General features: G+C 39.0%; 2 protein-coding genes across 2 annotated transcripts; both read left to right on the forward strand.

Moving 5' to 3' along the window:
* The first annotated feature begins 6,735 nt into the window (after positions 1–6,735).
* Positions 6,736–7,528, forward strand: LOC103969791 (auxin-responsive protein SAUR78-like). The gene has a single exon (XM_009383439.3). It carries the CDS (start codon positions 6,935–6,937, stop codon positions 7,316–7,318), a length of 384 nt encoding a protein of 127 aa, XP_009381714.1. The 5' UTR covers positions 6,736–6,934; the 3' UTR covers positions 7,319–7,528.
* Positions 7,529–11,607: 4,079 nt separating this feature from the next.
* On the forward strand, positions 11,608–19,329 carry LOC103968502 (3-oxoacyl-[acyl-carrier-protein] synthase II, chloroplastic). The gene is made up of 13 exons (XM_009381745.3): positions 11,608–12,111; positions 12,734–12,939; positions 13,107–13,310; positions 13,486–13,596; positions 13,690–13,785; positions 13,864–13,909; positions 13,999–14,078; positions 14,425–14,493; positions 14,626–14,710; positions 14,811–14,965; positions 15,034–15,114; positions 18,662–18,721; positions 19,002–19,329. Exons 1-13 carry the CDS (start codon positions 11,751–11,753, stop codon positions 19,116–19,118), a joined length of 1,671 nt encoding a protein of 556 aa, XP_009380020.1. The 5' UTR covers positions 11,608–11,750; the 3' UTR covers positions 19,119–19,329.
* The last annotated feature ends 305 nt before the right edge of the window (positions 19,330–19,634 follow it).

A 19,634-nucleotide genomic window follows, 5' to 3' on the forward strand; every position in this document is an offset into this window, starting at 1 on the left:
CCTGTCCCTATTTCTGCAGGGACTCTGAGCACTTCTCAAAATCTTATCACCATCAATGCTGCAGCACTCATTCCCTTCAAATTATCCAAAGGCGGCAACTACGCATCTTGGCAGGCATAACTTTCTAATCTTTTATTTGGCTATGATCTCCTAGGTTACGTTGATGGCTCTCTCCAGTGTCCACCTGAAATGATCAACATCCCAGGCGAACCCAATCCAGTGCCAAATCCAGCCCACCAACTATGGTTACGTCAAGATCGCCTCATCCTCCAAGCTATTCAAGCTTCCGTTGCTGGATCCATTGCCCCGCTGATATCCTCATGTACGACTGCTGCAGAAGCATGGTGCAAATTACAAACAACTTTGGCAAATCGCTCGCGTACTCACATGCTCGGACTTCTCTCCAATCTGATGAAAATGAAACAAGAGGGAAGTACTATTGCTGATTATCTACAAAATATCAAAGTTATCATCGATGATTTAGCTTTGATAGGTCATTCTCTCAGCGATGAAGAAGTCCTAATCCATACCCTCAATGGCCTAGGAGGCGAGTACAAAGAACTGACAGCAGCACTTCGGGCACGTGACTCACCAATATCATTCGAAGAACTTTATGATAAGTTGATCGACTATGAGACGTACTTGAAGCGTGATGATAAGTTGCCCGGACCACCTATTACAGCTCAGGTCAATCAAAAATCCAAGAGGAAGAGCAACCAGTACAATAAGCACGTCAACAACGATTTGGCTACGCTGCCTCCTAGCTTTATGGGGCCCAGACCAAACCCTCCTTATCCATATCAAGGTGGTAACTTTTATAATACTCAGCCGTCGCGTCCTGACTTCACAGGCCGCCAACGAGTTGTTTGCTAACTATGTGATAAAGTTGGACACTCCGCGAAAGTCTGTCGGTCTCGTCCCAGACTCCCTACTCCATCACAGTGGCCTCAAGCGAATTTCATGGCTACTCCAACTCCTACTCAACCTAATTGGATTGTGGATTCGGGCGCCTCTCATCACATCACCTCTGATCTTCAAAACTTGTCCATCCACAACAACTATGACGGAAATGAAGATATCATCATCGGTGACGGTAAAAGAATTTCTATTACTCATTCTGGTTCCTCAACGCTTAGTTCACTTACCACAACCTTTACACTCGATGATGTTCTGTGTGCACCTAACATTAAAAGAAACCTCATTTCCGTTTCTCAATTCTGTAAACAAAATAATACATCAATTGAATTCTTTCCTAACTTTTTTCTTGTCAAGGATTTGAGCACGGGGGCATCCTTGGTCCAGGGCCAGAACAAAGACAACATTTATGAGTGGTCATCCACTTCACAAATTACCCTTCCTACTACTCACTCCTCAATCGCAGCTCCGGTTGATGTATGGCATCGTCGTCTTGGTCATCCCTCCCCTTTTATTCAGCAAAAATTACTTTCTCGTTATTCTCTTCCTACCTTGAAAATCAATAGCACTATTAATCATTGTGATGCTTGTCTTTGCAATAAAAGTCATAAACTGCCTTTTGGGACAACCTCCATTTCTTGCTCTAAACCATTTGAAATCATTTATACCGACGTGTGGGGCCCTGCCCTAATTCCTTCTTTTGACAAGTTTCGTTTTTATGTCATTTTTGTAGACTATTTTACTAAGTACACATGGTTATATCCTCTTCATCATAAGTCTGATGTTTCTACAGTATTTACCAACTTTCGAAAGTTGGTCGAGAATTTTTTTCAATCTTCCATTAAAACAGTTTACTCTGATGGTGGCAGCGAATATCAAGCCCTCATATCCTGTCTCTCTGCTTGTGGTATACAACACCTCAAGTCACCCCCACATACTCCCCAATTGGTTGGTTCTGCCGAACGCAAACATCGGCATATCGTTGAAACTGGTCTCTCCCTTCTACATCAAGCATCCATGCCACCATCTTTTTGGTCAGTAGCTTTTCAAACTGCAGTTTATCTCATTAATTGTATGCTCACTCCAATCTTACAATACCAGTCACCATTTGAAAAATTATTCCACAAACTTCCAAACCTTCATAAACTCAGAGTTTTTGGTTGTTTATGTTATCCATGGCTCCGTCCCTATGCGTCACATAAGCTAACACCACGATCTAAGCCTTGCACTTTTATAGGCTACTCTCTTGAACATAATGCTTTTCGATGCTATGAACCCCAAACTAAAAAGGTCTTTATATCACGTCATGTTATCTTTGAGGAGTCTGTCTTTCCTTTTCAAAATAATCCTACCATGCAAACTACTCCGATAAACATACATCACTGGAATATCCCTCCGATCTCATCACACGAACCTCCAATGACACCATCCAGTCCTTACTCTCAAGATTCACATACTACTATTACTCCAGTTCAACAGCTTCTCACTCCCTCTATTCCTCCACTCCCTTCCTCACAAGTTTCCCCTATTAATGAAGTCATACCCTCGGCAACATTGCCACTGGCTTTACCTTCTCCTAGATCTAGTGACATTGTTGTGTCGACGGTTGGCCCGGTCCATGACAGTGACTCGCCCTCGGCTATACCACCAACACAATCTACCACTTCCACCCCCCCTAGACATCCAATGACAACACGCTCCAAAAGTGGTATTTTCAAACCACGTCAAGTCCTTGACTTACATGCTATAACAAATTCCTCCACTGAGGCCAGTGAACCCACTACAATCACTCAAGCTCAAAAATCTTCTCACTAGCGTAAAGCCATGTGTGACGAATATGATGCTCTCCTCCATAACTCTACATGGACCTTAGTACCCTTTTATCACACACAAAATATCATCGGGTGTAAATGGGTCTTTCGAATTAAGCGGAACCCAGACGGATCCGTTGCTAGATACAAAGCACGTCTAGTCGCCAAAGGGTTTCATCAATGACCTGGTGTCGACTTCACAGAGACATTTAGTCCCGTTGTTAAACCCACAACAATCCGTCTTATCCTGAGTTTGGCTATCTCAAAGGGCTGGCACATACGACAATTGGATGTTAACAATGCCTTTTTACAGGGGTCACTTACTGAAGATGTCTTTATGCAACAACCTCCTGGTTTTGTTCATCCTCAATATCCGAGGCATGTCTGCAAACTTCAAAAAGCTATTTATGGACTTCGTCAAGCTCCACGGGCTTGGTATAACGAGCTTGGCTCGTTTTTAACCTCAATTGGCTTCATCAATTCAAAGTCTGATACCTCGTTATTCATTTGCCAGCACAATGGAAGCATAATATATCTTTTAGTATATGTGGATGATATTATTGTCACAGGAAATGATCCTTTGAAGACTCAGGCATTTCTAAAGCACTTGGCCGATCGATTCTCCCTCAAAGATCTAGGAACTTTAAGCTACTTTCTGGGAGTGGAAGCAACATTTACATCTTCAGGTCTCTTCCTATCACAAAGAAAGTATATTCAAGATTTATTATCAAAGGCAAACATGCAGGATGCGAAAGAGGTTACAACTCCTCTTTCTACCAGTGAATCACTTAAATTATGTGATGGAAGTCCTGCTACAGATTCGACTCAGTATCGACAAGTCCTTGGCTCCTTACAGTACTTGGCTCTCACCCGTCCAGATATTTCATTTGCCGTCAATAAGTTATCGCAATTCATGCATCGACCATCTACTACGCATTGGTCTGCGGTCAAACGAATTTTGCGATATCTTAAAGGGACTCTTAATCATGGCATTTTTCTTCGCAAAAATACTTCACTCCATCTCCGTGCCTTTGCTGATGCTGATTGGGCAGGGAACTTTGATGATAGAACATCTACGTCCGGATACATTGTCTTCCTTGGAGCCACTCCAATCAGTTGGAGTTCTAAAAAACAAAAGACGGTTGCACGATCTACAACTGAAGCTGAATACCGTGCCGTCGCCACCGCCGCTGCTGAACTCAATTGGGTCACAAATTTGCTCAAGGAACTCAACGTCAACTCCACGGTTATTCCTACAATATATTGTGATAATATTGGAGCTACTTATTTATGTGCCAATCCAGTGTTCCATTCCCGCATGAAACACATAGCCATCGACTTCCATTTTGTGCGAGATCAAGTTATCAGACATCAACTCCGAGTTTCTCATGTACATACAACAGATCAACTAGCCGACTCACTCACAAAGCCTCTCGCCCGGAAACTATTTTCATCTCATCGGTCCAAGATCGGCATCCTTGATGGAAGCTCAATCTTACGGGGGCATGATAAGCAAATAAGATTTCCTCAAGACAGTTGAGGAAATCTCTCAGCAGTTGAGAAGCAGATAAGATTTCCTCAAGACAGTTGAGGAAATCTCTCAGCAGTTGAGAAAAATCCTCCATGCTGAATGTGTATAACCTCCCTACTGAGTGTGTATAAATGGCTATCAAGAACTCACTATCAAAATGTATTAGGCAATTATATCTTATACATTTCATAGTTTCTTCTACAATTTCTATCTTTCTATCTTCTTAGTTTAATATCTATCATGAATCATATATTGGTAGGGGTTAGGCTAAATGAGATGTTTAGAACTAATTACATAATATCCCGGACCCTATTTAGCATCATAATTTTTATATTTAAAAATTTTATATTAAGATCTCTATAATTTTAAAAATAAAATAAATAATCTTATTTACTCTAATGTTGTCAGTTACATTAATGAAAAATATAATTTCAACATCCTTCTCATTTTCTAATATGAGATGTTGAAATTATCTATTTTGTTGATAAAAATTATTAAAAATAAAAAATATTAAAATTATATTTTTTTCGTCACTTTTACACGTGGTGTCACATATTATATTTTCCGTCAATACAACTGATGATATCGAAATAAATAAATTTATTTTATTTATTTATTTTTAGAATTATAAAAATTTAACATATATATACCACCACTCTGTGGGGTCATTATATCTATTTCCCTTTCTTGTTCATTGACCACTTTGAGCTTATTATATATATATAAACCCTTTCCCATACTTTTTATATTCTGCGTTCGCTTGACTACCTATCACATATTAATTCTAATGGAATCAAACTCATGCAACACATGAAAATAAACAAGTCCAACACAACTCTAATTCCTCCACGGGATCAACCACCGGTCTGCGTGCATGGGCCGACCGAGCCATTTTGTTACATTCGGACCGAGCCGGAAGTAAACCGGCGTTGCGAAGCAGTTCGATCAGCTTCCGACCTTGTCAAACACCGCGAGTGTCGAAGAAGCTTCCAGAATGTGTAAGGCCAACTTGTAAATTGGTCGCACGTGTTCCTCACCTTAGATGTTGTTTAGTCATCCAGGTCTGACCCGAGAGACGGCGTCCACATCACCGCTCGACGTGTCACCCATCGATTGGCTGAATGGGATTATCTAGTCAAGGGTTCAGACGACAGCAGAGCCGAGGCAATAATTCAGGGAAAACAAATGTCCTATTTAAATGGTCGCAATCGAGCATATAAAAATAATTTACCTGATGCAATGTAACGAGTGACGTATCTGTAACATCAGCCGAGTCGGGAGTTTGATCGTTCTTCTGCAACTCGGGAGCCGTCGGCATCCCTGGCAAACACGTCGTGAATCGCCTACTTTGCGCGAGGAGAGGAAGACGAAGAGCGTGTTCCCCCACTAGCTTTTGTACCCTGGTGAAGACAGGAACACCAGGAGGTGGGGCCTGTGGATAGAGACAGTGGCGACGAGGAGGAGGACGAGGCGGGCGATCCATTCTCGGGCGCCACAAACCCCAATAAAGTAAAGAGCATCTCTAAAGTGGCACGACTTTTGGGGCGTAGCCATGGCCACCACACCTCCGCCCGTGCGCGGTGTTTCACTCGGTGTGGATGAGTCCTATCGTTCCCCGCTGGCTATATCCCACGGCAGAAGATATCTGCAGCTCCTTTTGTTCTTCATTGCCACTAGAGCTTCTCCTGCACGTAGTTTCAACTCATCAAGTGGCTGCCGATGAGAAGTGTGTCATGAAGAGACGAGAAGCTCGTTTTGTTCTCATATGATGCATTGGGAGAGATACACTGAAGCTACTCAGGTACTGTCTGGAGAGAAAACAACACGGGGAACTCTGATTGATATACGAGACTAGTCTTCTGAGATCTGTTCTAATACAAACAACTAATATGCTGAGGTCTAAGAAATGTGGGTTAAAAATAAAATAATAAATATTTTAAGAAATATAAGACATATAATATATCTGTTATCAAATCTTATTAGTTATATAGATACATTTACATATATTTTTATTTTTACTCATCTCAAATAGGACTGGACAGATGTGAGTTGCCTGAAAAAACATCTGATATGATATTACTAACATATTCAAGTATTTCCCGTCTTTGTTATTAGTATCCCCCTCAAATCCAATTAACCAATATCTAATCGGATTTTAACGGATCATGAGTAGCCGAAAAGACCTAATAGAAGACATTAGCATTCCCATCAAATCCACATGCACTTCCGACACTCCAAGAACATGTGTTATTGTACTTAGTCTATATAAATTAGGAGTCTTAATCTAGATTAGATTAGTCAGGAGCTTGAGTCCCAAGTCTTATTCGTCAGCTACGAGTCTTGTTCTATATATATCCAATTAATTATTTGAATTTGAGTGTCTATAATGAAAATATTCTTTGGAAAAAAAGAAAATAATAATAATAATAATAAATAACTATGCACAATAAGAGGCCACAAGAATTTTAAGTTTATCTCATTAATAAAATATTAATATAATTTAAATTGCGCTAATACTTTTTATTGGTGCTTGCGATTCGATCACTTCTTTTAAGACTCATCACTGCCATCGATAGCATTACCTATTGCTGGCTGGCCTGCTTCCCTCGCCCATTCTGGACCTCAGTATCTCCGAAGCCTTCCTTTCCGCCGCTCCCCGGTCCAAAAAGCCGAGCTAATGGCCGGGAAGCTGCTACGGAAGCTTAAGGACATGCTCAAGCACCGGCCGCACTCCTCTCATCACCGTCCCGCCGCCGCTGGCCCCTCGAGCGACGCCGCGTGCCGGGTGGCCTCCGTGGATGGCGGCGACAAGCAGGGTGACGGGCTCCACCTGGTCTACGTAGGTAAGTCGCGAAGGCGGTACCTCATTAGCTCCGACGTGATCGACCACCCTCTCTTCCAGATCATCGCCCAGCGTCACGCAGACGGTGACAGCAGCGGCGGCGCCGGCACAGTGGTTGGCTGCGAGGTGGTGCTGTTCGAGCACCTCCTCTGGATGCTCGTGAACGCCGACCTGCAGCCCGATTCTGTCGACGAGCTCGTGGAGTACTACACCTGCTGAGGACAGTGGTTGATTGATTCGCATGCACGCATCCGCATTAAATGTATTCATGTAAGTTAACGTGAGATGTGCCGTTTAATTCTCTGTCTATTAACGAGCGAGGCAAAAATAAAAGCAAATGAACTAACCTGTTCAAAACATGAAGGTTGGATATCTTTCCATCTCATGTTAATGTACTTTGTAATGTCAACATGGGTAGTCTTTTATTCTCTTCTCCACCTCCTTCCTCCGATGTGGTTACCAAATCGAGCAGCTTACTCCGTCCATTGAATACCAATCACATCACTACTTCGTTCTCCGGAGCTAATTGGGCGTAGAACGCAGCAGTTCCTCCAACTCTTCTTGCTGATTAAAGCCTCTCTCTCTCTCTCTCTCTTAGTCTCCATCAAGTCCTGCTGCTTATGTGCGAAGACTGTGAGGTCAGTCGTTGCAGGGTCTCCTTCTGATAAGAGGACCACCCATGTGCAGGTGTGGCCGTGGAGAACATTGCCTTCTGACAACCTACACTTGATGAACAACGTAAAGGGGGTTAATAATTCAAGGGAGTGTAAGAGGAAAGAGAGAGAGAGAGAGAGAGAGAGAGAGAGAGAGAGTGTGTGTGTGTGGTAATAGAAGCACATACAATTATAGCAGTTCGTCAAACCTGTTCTACCATTCCGACGTGAATGCATCCTCCTCACCTTCTGGGCTTCAACGTCTCACGTCGATCGGGCACACAGGGACAAAGCATGACCTCAGGTTCGACGACGTAACACAAAAAGCTCATCTGGACCACCTGAAAACACTGAAATGTTACACATGGCTTGGTTGCTTTTCTGTGGCTTCAACGTACCTGATGGTAGGGTTCCTGCAGTGGAGTTGATAGGGAGGAGCTTTTCCTCGTGGGCTGCATCAAATCGCATGCATGATCTAAACCATTGTTGTTTCCGAGGACACACAGGGTGGAGCGGATCGGTGGACGCACTGAACCTTAATATTTGACGAGAGAAGCAGCATCATCCGTGATGGGAAACGAAGGGAGAGTTTTGGCTGGCTTTTATGGACATGATGAGCGTGCCCTAACAATGGACGGATTGTTGGCATATGATGAGCGTGCCCTAACTCGTACAACTCATGTTAAAATCCAATTGACTTGGGAAAAAGATGTCTAAATCCAATTGAAAGCCACAAACAATGAGATTGTGAGACATAAATATTTTGATAGTCTATCGTAAGATCATAGCTTGAATTCCGTCCTTAATATTTACCTTTTATTAAAAAAAATTAAATTACGAGGCACACATCATTAATTCAGTAAGTGGCAAAAAAACACAATAATCAAACCACAAAACAATATTTACATGAAAATTTCATTCTTCTTTGGTATAGAAGCAATTCAAGAAGGCTGACATGCTACTGGTTAATGCACTATTCCATAGTTGATGAAAATATTATATGTTTGCATTGTTTAATATAATGAAAATTATTATTTTTTAAGGAAACTGTGAATTTAGGATAAGTCAGTTTTCCAAAACGTAAGAAATGGATGGAAGAGGAAAAGAACACAACTTTGTTAACGACAAAAGACACGAAGGTTTCGGAGGTGGGTATATGGAGAAGGTCGAGTCTTCCGAGACCTATGGATGCGACTTGGGTCACGGCAGGTCGGCCCATTTATTGTTGTGTCGTGGGCTTCGGCCCAACTTGTTTGTAGAGTCTAATGCGCCATATCCAATTCGAATGTTACGAGCATCATTGGTTGGCTCCGAATGACGCAACTAAGAAAAAATATCTCAAAAATAAATATTTATTTATATATATATATATATATATAAAGTTAGAATTGCAATCTTATAAAAGTTAGCATATAAAATCACATTAGATATGCATTTGTGAAACGAAAACCGCTTCCTAAAGAATTACAAGGAACTTTTTTTTCTTTTCCAAAAAATAAATAAAACTCTCAAGAATGAATCCAATTTTAATGAATTATATTTCTTATGTATTATCTATCTAAGGTATAATATTTAAGTCATCAACTCAACTGTCTTTCCCTTACTCGTAAACAAAATATTTTTTGGTGAACGATTCCAAATATTCTAAGCTCGAGAGAAATGTTGAGCCAAAAATGTCACTATATAAATAATCAATTTTTCTCATAAAATAATAAAATAGTTTAATATTTTAAAGTACAATACAAAAAAGTACTTTAAAAATAATAATATTTTAAAGTCACTGACAACAAAAGTAAAATAAATATATGTTAGCTTTATTTATTTTAACACCACTCCCACAAAACAAAAAATGTACCCAATAGAAAAAAATTGTATTTATTTTAGATTCCAAATTATTTTTTAAAAATAGTTTAAAATATAAAATAACTGTAACTTTTATTGACACTTTCCAAAAGTAAACCTAAATCGATTATTGTCAAAATGGATCAAAGTATTTTTAAAAAAATTACTCATTCACAATGAATTTACGAAATAAAAAATCCGATGTTAATATATTCGAAACCTCGAAGATACTCAAATTAGAATTCACCTATAAATAAAAAAATATATTATGAATTTTACACTACATCCTCTTAAATGAGTATCTAACCTAAAATATATGAGAGTTCCAATGTTGTCAATGTGATCAATAACCTAATTCAGTGGCTTAATTTAATTTAAAAGAGAAAACATTGATCTATTGGAAGAACAAAAGAAGAGTTTAATTCATCGATTTGCATTTGACAAAGTTGGATCGTATGATGTCACTCCCTATTCACCATTAAGAAGGTTTTGCTAATAACCAACCCATCATTGCTTTCACCAATTCTTTTGACCCCAAAAGAAAGGGCTTCTAATCATAGATAAAGCTACTATACTTCATTTTATGCAACCAACCAACGAGCTCTAATAGTTAATGACCGGAGAAGTAGATAATGAGTGAAGAGGAAGACAGATGACTGTCTTCGTCACCGCTTCAATTTCTTGTGCATATAAAGCAATGACAAATTAAGGTTCTCTTTGGAGAGTAACTCAAAAAAAAAAAAAAAAAAAAAAGGACAAGAGGAGATGAGAGAAGAGTTGGAAGGTAAAGTGGAAAAGAGTAAGATAAGAGGAAAAAAGAGAGGAATTATAATAAATGCTCTTTCTAGCTTAGCTTATTTTCACTTATCCCCACAATTGAATGGCTGATTTATGGTAAGCAATATTCTCTAATGTATTTCTTTTGCAATTAACAATTGTATGTAATTCATATAAAGGCCCAAAGAAAGATTTATGGAAAAAAAAAGGAAAAATAGGATGATCCAAACACAAAAAATGAAGGAAGATACAACAACAAAGCTTTCTTTTTCGCGCATGACAAACGTGTACTTCTTCTTGAGACTTTGTTGCTCTTCCTTTTTCCAATCAATACAGATAACCCCATCGTGTTCAACATGGCTTTTCGTGTCTTCTCCTCCACGCATTTTTTAGCTTTGGACATAGCGAAGTTTCCCAAAGAAAATGTTGGAATTTATTGATTCTCTTGGAAATTAAATATTTTGTCTTCGTGTGGTTGAATCAAATCAAATGCCTTTTTTTATCTTTTCATTAGTTACTCGTGACCATTAAGATCCAAAAATAACATAGCTTTTTGTTGGGTCCATTACTACGGAGTCATTGACATGTTTAGCGAGAACTAAGATTAGGAACAAAGCATAGAGAGTATAGAGTGTGAGATGAGCAAATGTCAATATCATGACTTGTGAAACTCTGATAATTATGATAGGGAAGAAGGTTCGGTACGCACGAGAAAGGAGAAAACGGAACGTTTATTATTATTGATTATTATTATATATATATATATATTTATTTATATTTATCTTGGGTCATTCACTTACTAAGGGGGTTGGAGATTAAAATCCTTTTGAATGTGTTGATTAGTTTGATGGATAAACATTTTTAAACAGAAAGAAGAATTTTATGGAACACTTTTCTGCATAATTGTTATTTCTAACTATTTTTACTTATTAGAACAAAGAAAAAAAAACTCTTTTTTTACCTTTTATCTAACTAAAAAAGAGAATTGTTTCAATCATCTATCAATTTCTTCCTGTCATTGCCAGAGAGAAATTGTAAGTAATAGTCAATAAGTAGCACTAATAATAATAATAATAATAATAATAATTCCCCTTGTCGTGAGTTAGGAAGGAGATCAAAGATAACACATTTTTTCATATATATATATATATATAATAATAATAATAATAATAATAATAATAATTTCTATTTATCACGTACGCAATGCACACTTGGCAAGATGGTTCGCTCCGCCATCTCCAACCTCTCCTCCTCCACTTCTGCTCCTTAAACTATACCTATATTACTCTACACACAACCACTCCTCTCTTTCTCTCTCTCTCTCTCTCTTCCTTTTGTCGATCTCTCTCTCTGTACATCTCCTTCTAGCCCTCGTTGCAATGGCGGGCGCGGCCGTGGCGTCGCCCCTTTGCACGTGGATTGTCGCGGCGGCGTGCATGTCCTCCTCCGCCGCTTCCGACCAGGCGCCCCCCCCCAAGTCGGGCCGGAGGTGGACGACGATGGCGGCCCCCACCCGCGGCGGCCGCGCCCACCCCAGGCGGCGGCTGATCTCCGCCAACAGCAACTCCGGGATCCAAGGCATCGTGAGTGCCTGCCTCGCCTTCGAACCCTGCGCCGACTTCCGCGGCGCCGTCGCGTCGCCTCTCTTCGGCGACGGCGGCCTCTCGTCTCTCTTTGGGCTGTGGAACGCGGAGGCCCACCGATGGCGGCGGAGAACCGCCCGCTCCCGCGCTGTCTCTGGTAGTGTGCAATCGGCAAAACCCCGTTTCGGTGTCTTCTTTCTGATTTATCGATTTGTTTATTGGTAACTAAACCCTGATTCATCTCGATGTCTTTTTCCCTAACCCGCTGTTGTTGTCCGTCGGATAAATCTTGACTCTATTGATCTGTTGGATATGTTTTCCTAATCTCTGTATTCTCGTTTACGAGATCTAGGTTTGTGATTAGTTGTTGTGCATGGAGATTTGGGTTCAAGATTGTGGTGTCACATTGCTTGCATGAAGAATCCTTTGCTGCTTAAGAATCCTAGTTTAAGATCTGTTTCCTTGGTTTGTTGTGGATGGCATGTGGAGCCACACTTAAGTATCTCCTTTGGTTGGCTTGGCGCACTCAGTTTATTTGCACCTCGTCCTTGATGACCCAATGTTCCTTTTGGTACCAATGTCTTCTAGCAATATTGTTTCCTTCATTTTGGTTTTATGACGATGGGCGGGGGGTTGCTTTATGTCCAGATCATGGAAAACTAAAATCTTTTGTTGCATATTGATGAGTCGCATCACATATGGATCTTCTTACAAAGTGATGAGTGATTCTCGTCTATGGAAATTTCTGTGTTTTCACTAATATGGTTTGTGGACAACAGGAAAAGTGATGGCAGTCGCCTTGGAGCCAACTAAGGAACTTACAGAGAAGAAGAAAAGGCATATAAAAAAGAGGAGGGTTGTTGTGACTGGCATGGGAGTGGTTACTCCTCTAGGACATGATCCGGATGTCTTCTACAACAATCTCCTTGAGGGTGTCAGTGGCATAAGTGAGATTGAAACGTTCGACTGCTCCAGTTTTCCAACGGTATATTATTTTGCTGAGCAACTTGCTATTGATGTTTGGAGATAATAAAAAATCCATTTTAATCTCTTTATGAACTACTCTTGATGAATGGGTTGGCCTGTGGGTTCAGTTTAATATGGCAAGAATTCTTTTTTTATTAGAGTTCCTAATAACAGGCTCTTTTGTAGAGAATTGCAGGGGAAATTAAATCTTTCTCGGCAGATGGGTGGGTGGCACCGAAACTGTCAAAGCGGATGGACAAGTTCATGCTCTATTTACTGACTGCTGGCAAAAAAGCATTGGAAGATGGTGGGGTCACAGAAGAAGTCATGAGCCAGTTTGAGAAAACAAGATGCGGTGTGCTGATTGGGTCTGCAATGGGTGGGATGAAGGTACATGTTCTCCTCAGCATATATCTGAATAGATAAGCTCCAAAAATTAGCACAAGCCACATAGTGAAACTTGGCACTTCAATGAAGTTGTTTACATTTAGTATTGTTCTTTTACATTCCATTGGCTTTCCATATTTTGTCAGTTTTATGCTTATCATAATGCTTCATATCGTAGGTGTTTAATGATGCAATTGAAGCTTTGAGAGTGTCATACAAGAAGATGAATCCCTTCTGTGTACCCTTTGCAACCACGAATATGGGATCTGCAATGCTTGCAATGGATCTGGTCTGCCAAATGACATATTCTTGGAAATCAGGATAATATGACTTTATGTACTTGGAGACATATACTAATTGTTCGTGTTCTTGTTGTCCTTAGGGGTGGATGGGCCCAAATTATTCAATTTCAACTGCATGTGCAACTAGCAACTTCTGCATTCTAAATGCAGCACACCATATCATACGAGGTGAAGCTGTAAGTTGTTCACTTCTTCCCACTGTCAGTTACCACCAGAAGCATGAACCTTGTGTGATTTTTTTCTAAATATTGTAGGATGTGATGCTTTGTGGTGGATCTGATGCAGCAGTCATACCAATTGGTTGGAATTCTCATTTTAATACAGCAACCTTTCATGATTGTGACCAACAGCACATATGTGTGACTACATGGTCATTAAATGTTTTGCAGGATTAGGCGGTTTTGTGGCATGCAGATCACTGTCACAAAGAAATAATGATCCCACCAAAGCTTCACGCCCTTGGGATGTTGTACGTAGTTTTGCTTTAACTTGTTATTCTATCATCAAAGTTACTGAAGACTATCTTAAGATACTGGACGGCATGTCTCTATTTGGCTTTTCGTATAGGTGCTGATCAAGTTTTAATATTTTAAACAAACCATTTATTGCTGCAGTGTGGTGATAATAGTCATGTTGGGACCCTGAAAGAAACCATCTTAAGTGGAAAAATGTCAGTAAAGGAGAACAATAGATACTTTAATTAACTGAGCATGTGTGGACCTCTCTGCATCATTTTTTGATGTTTCCTCCGTTTACTATTTTTATTCCTATGTTAGAGGTATGAAACTAATCTATTTTTGATTGATTATCATTAGGATCGTGATGGATTTGTTATGGGGGAAGGGGCTGGCGTGCTACTTTTGGAAGAACTAGACCATGCTAAGGTTAAACTAGGTTCATATTGTCAAATTCATAGGATCATCAAATTCATAGGATCATCTCTTTACTTGTATTTTTTTTTCTCTTGCAATTGTCTTGTTAATTTCTTTCTTTATTTTCTTTTTCATTTTCTGCAGCAAAGAGGAGCAGAAATCTATGCAGAGTTTCTAGGAGGAAGCTTCACCTGTGATGCTTACCACATGACCGAACCACATCCGGAAGGTAACAAAATTTTTCTGCACATTACGTTTGTAAACAAATTTGTATTGCATCTGTTTTTTTTTAATTCTTTTAACAATCACATGGGCCTTTGATAAATCAGGGACAGGCATTGTTCTCTGCATCGAGAAGGCACTATCAGAATCAGGAGTATCCAGAGAGGATGTTAACTACGTAAATGCTCATGCAACTTCGACACTTTCTGGTGATTTAAAAGAATATCAAGCTCTAATGTGTTGTTTTGGCAAGAACCCTGAGGTTAGTGATTAAAGTTAATGTTGTCTTATTTCTTTTTTTTCTTATTAACTAACTAAAAAACTTTGCAGCTGAGGGTGAATTCTACAAAATCAATGACTGGTCACCTGTTGGGTGCTGCTGGTGCAGTCGAAGCTGTTGCTGTTGTACAGGTAATGATTTCTAGCTTTCTTTATCTTGCTGGGTTTAGCTTCTGGGTATCTCAAATTTTGATCTCTCATCCTCACAAAATGCTTATCATGGCATTTGATGATAATAGTCGGACTATTATTTCTAAGAAATACTAATTTGTTCTGTTGAGCGTAAATAAAATAAATAGATCAGAGAGCTATGGATTACGAAATATCCATCTTGACAAGAAATTATCTGTACATTAACATGTTTGTGACAAGGACTATAGCTCAATTGGTAGAGCACCTTGTTTACATGTGCCTGAATCTTACATATTCTAGGTGTGGTTAACTCATTAGGCTTCATTGCAGTCATTGGATATGTTGGTTTATCAAATCATTTATTAATGTTTCTAAAATTCTTTATAATCTTGACTCCGCAAGGAATTATCACCAAAATTAAGAAATATCACATGGATAACCATTGGGTGTTTGAGGACAATTTAAGATAAATCCTGATCATAATCCAAATTTGGTTAATTTTTGAAACTTTGGAATTAGATGTTTAGGTTGGATTTGCAATGATGAGGTTTGCATGATATGCCGACTTGATGAACATGAAATCAGACAAGTTAGACAGTAGAAACAAAGGAATTCAAGAAATTGGAAAGAACACTTTTAGAGTAGTGAACTGATTATCAAACTGATTGCTCCTTCATGTTCGTAGTGCTTATATGACCAATAAGCTTACATATTATTGATGTCTGGGCAGAATAAAGTTATATAGTGTTCTGAGTGATTAAGGATCAGAATAAGCATGTTTGTTGCCAAGTTGGCAGCATTAAAGTAAATTTCATGCAGATAATCACACTTGATAGGTGAAGAAGTAGATAAAGCAGAGCAACAGATTCAACAAACTGTTGCATACAGAGTTGTAGAAAACTCTGAATGATTGTCATTGGTGTTAAAAGTGATTGTGTAGAGGGGACCAGGCTTTTTAGTGATGACACTATACAGAAGCATATTTAGTTTATCCTGTAAGTTAGAAATAAAGTTAGGATCAATACAAACAATAATGTATTTTGATGTCATTTGATCATCTTGAGTCCATCAAAATTAGATGGAACTGTAGACCATAGACATAAGTAGAGTGCAATCTTAATGGATATGGAAGGGTGGATTTGGTCGAACAAGGCCTTCATGTTGCTCCGAGATTGGTTTGTATAAAAGCCTTTGAGGGATCTCTTATTCAAGGCAGGGCTTTAATTATGTAACTTAAATTCTCCAGCATTGCAAAGGCCACATACACATGAGTGTCATGGGGGTGAGAAAGCATTATCAGGTCCAGGTATCAGTGGAAAATGGAATGTTAAAAGAGAAACATGGTATGGCTTATTTAACTGTAGTTGACAAGAAGAGCATTGTACAGGACAAAAAGGTTGGTGGAGCTCAAGCTTGTGTGAATTGGTAAAAGTGTGAATGGAAATAACTACCTAGAAATAAAGAGACAGAGTACTAGTGCATGTGTTGATTTGTAAAACAATAATGTCAGAAACTTAGATCCCATTGATCCTTGCTGAAGCTAGTTTTGAACATTCCATAATTAGCCAGGATTACTGATTTTGAACCCAGGTCAATCCAATGTGACTGGTTTTGGGTGATTTAGTTGCAACTGATTCCAGTTGATCATTGTTTCATTAAGGGTTTCGGTATTGAGTTGGTCTGGTCTTTGGCATTATCATGTGTTGATCAGCTAATCCTGCAAACCATGCAAAGGAGGTAACTGTCAATATCAAATTTATTGTTTTTAAGAATTTCAGAGGTCATGTAGCTATTTTGGTGATTACCTAGGTTTGGAAGGAGTACAAGATGATACAAAGTATAGAAGATAATGGGTATATGATGATTGCTGGCTGAGACTGATTTATAACTATGAGATCTTAGTCCTAGATTTTTTATTAGTTTAATTTTAATTTGGCTTTTCACATCCAAGAGTTGGTTTATGTTCTATCATGTAACATGTGATAGATGATGCTTACTGCTTATTCATAGCTTATGGCTGGTTGATGTTTTAGCTGAACAATGCTTAACTATCTTATGGCTATTTGATATTTAAGGCATAGTTAAACAATGTCTAACTATCTGGTTTATCTGGTTGCTATCAATTTCAGATATGAATGTTGAATGCCATCTTGCCTCATCCGCGTCCAAACTTCTTATCGAGATGCTTGGCCTTGTCCTGGAATCAGGAACTTTTTGCACAATGCATTATTGAGAGGATGACACTAGCATCTAATTCCCTCAAGAAGTTAATGACCTATCCTCGTCTCCTTTCCTTTCATCCTTCTCTATTTCAAGTGTTAATGGAACAGTAGCAATCTCTCCTGTGAAATAGTCAGAGCCACAAGTTCTGTTTTGACTTTTTTTGTGGTGTGTCTATTTTCCCCTCCACCTATGGCTACCATATGAGTTTTTGGCTTCCTTCCATACCTCTCTTATCTTTCCTTTTTTGAGTTGACCAAAATTGGCTAGAATTGGTCCCAATTCTGAGTGATGTCTAGTGATAATTTAGCCAACATTAGATAAGCCATGGTTAATGCCAGTATGGATCGAGCATATGGTTTAAGAATTGACTAATATGAGAAACTGTATTTTTATCTTTGAGTATGATATGGAGTCGTTTTCATTTAGTGTCAGATGTGGGTGGCTGTGTATGGATTTAAATTTTGTTTGTACCAATCTGATGGTTGACCAGTCTACAAACAAGACTATTTTGCTGCATCGAAACAATGTTTACCACCTTGTGAGCCTACTGCCTACCATACGAGACTTATTGGGTGGTAAAATTACCAATACTCGACTGTATCACTCAATAAACCTTTCGTCCGAGGCCTGTACTAACAATTTTTTTTTTTAAAATCCTATTTACATCCTACCACTTCTTTCTCTTTCTCCTCATCCTCCTATGCCTCTGGTTCTGCCTCGGCCTCATCCTTGTCTTCTCATCTTTTTATCTTACTGTCTTTTTGCTTCCTCTGTCATTGCTATCTCCTCTTCTCTCTCTCTCTCTCTATCGATTTGGTTGGTGGGTGTCGACCAGTACCGATCTGTACTGTTACTCATCCAACACGCCAATCTATATAGGTATGAGACTGAAATTTTAATCCTACTGTTGTATGACATATAATAGGAAATATACCATAAAAAATTCTTTGGGGCATCTAAAGTTGTGTTAAATATCTTACCTCGGTATTGTTAAATCCTAGCCTAGACATCATAATCCTATCAAAGTTAGATTTATACAAAAACGTATAGTAATAACATGAAAAAAAAAATTGAAACTTGTAAGGTAATAGGGAAAAAAAACTGATACTATGCTGCAAATTTTCCTGCAAAGCAGATGAGGATTTATTAGCCTTGCAAAACTTACTTTCATTATTAATTATGTTGAGAGATTGACTAATATGAGGGTTTTTTTTCTGATTTACTCTCAACCTATCTCTAATTTTATGTAAAGGAATTATGCACCTGTATCTGTTTTCACATTAGTCAATCACTTGCTAAGCTCTGGGGCACATCCTGTGTGCAGGCTATTCGAACACGGTGGGTCCATCCAAATATTAATTTGGACAACCCGGAGAAAAGTGTGGTATGTTCACATCTCTTGAATTTTCCTCTGCTGTGAGTACTGATATCTTTGTTCACATTGAAAATAACTTTCACACCTCCAGTCACAAAATCTAGCAAAAGATATACTACTACTTTTCAGTATGGTGATTAGTTTTGATGACTGTTAGATGAAAAGCCTGATCAAGCGACAGGCTTGATCATATGTTTTGTCATATGTTTTTTTTTTTGTCATATGTTTTTTTTTTTTTTTGGTTCTTTAATATTGCTAGAGATTAACTGTTGAGTTCGATTTGATTCAGGATGTGAATCTGCTAGTAGGTTCGAAAAAGGAAAGATTGGATGTGAAGGTAGCAGTATCTAATTCCTTTGGGTTCGGTGGGCACAACTCATCTATCCTGTTGGCACCTTACAAGTAATAGTGGTATGGTGGTGCTAAAAAACATGTTTGAAAATGGCAGGCCAGCATCAGATACCCCCTGTACCCTAGTTTTTCTTTTTTCTTTTTTTGTTTTATCAATTTTCCTGATATTATTATTCGCTGATTCCACATGTTTTAAGAAAGAATAGATCAGTTTTTTTCCCCCTGTAAAACAAATATTGTTTGTCATAATATTTGTTCAATCGGTATATGCGTCCGAGATGCTAAACAGTGGTGCTAAAGTTTAACTAGCACAAGCAGGGAAGGAAGCACGAACAATATGACCACATTGGAATGGTGTCAGAGACATCGGCCTATAAATCTGGTGAATGGTAAATTTCGATTCTCCTGCTGTTCCTTCATTGTTTTATTCTCGTCCTTGTGAAGTTTACTGGATGAAAGGCTTACTAGGAAAGAAGGATTAGTTGTTCCATTAATCTGACTTGCAGCCTTAAAAGAACAGTTTGTCCACCAAACTGAAAGCTGGGTGATATGGATCGACTCATTGGATCTG

Source organism: Musa acuminata, chromosome BXJ1-10 (genome assembly GCF_036884655.1).
Source record: "Musa acuminata AAA Group cultivar baxijiao chromosome BXJ1-10, Cavendish_Baxijiao_AAA, whole genome shotgun sequence".
Classification (NCBI taxonomy): Eukaryota; Viridiplantae; Streptophyta; class Magnoliopsida; order Zingiberales; family Musaceae; genus Musa; species Musa acuminata.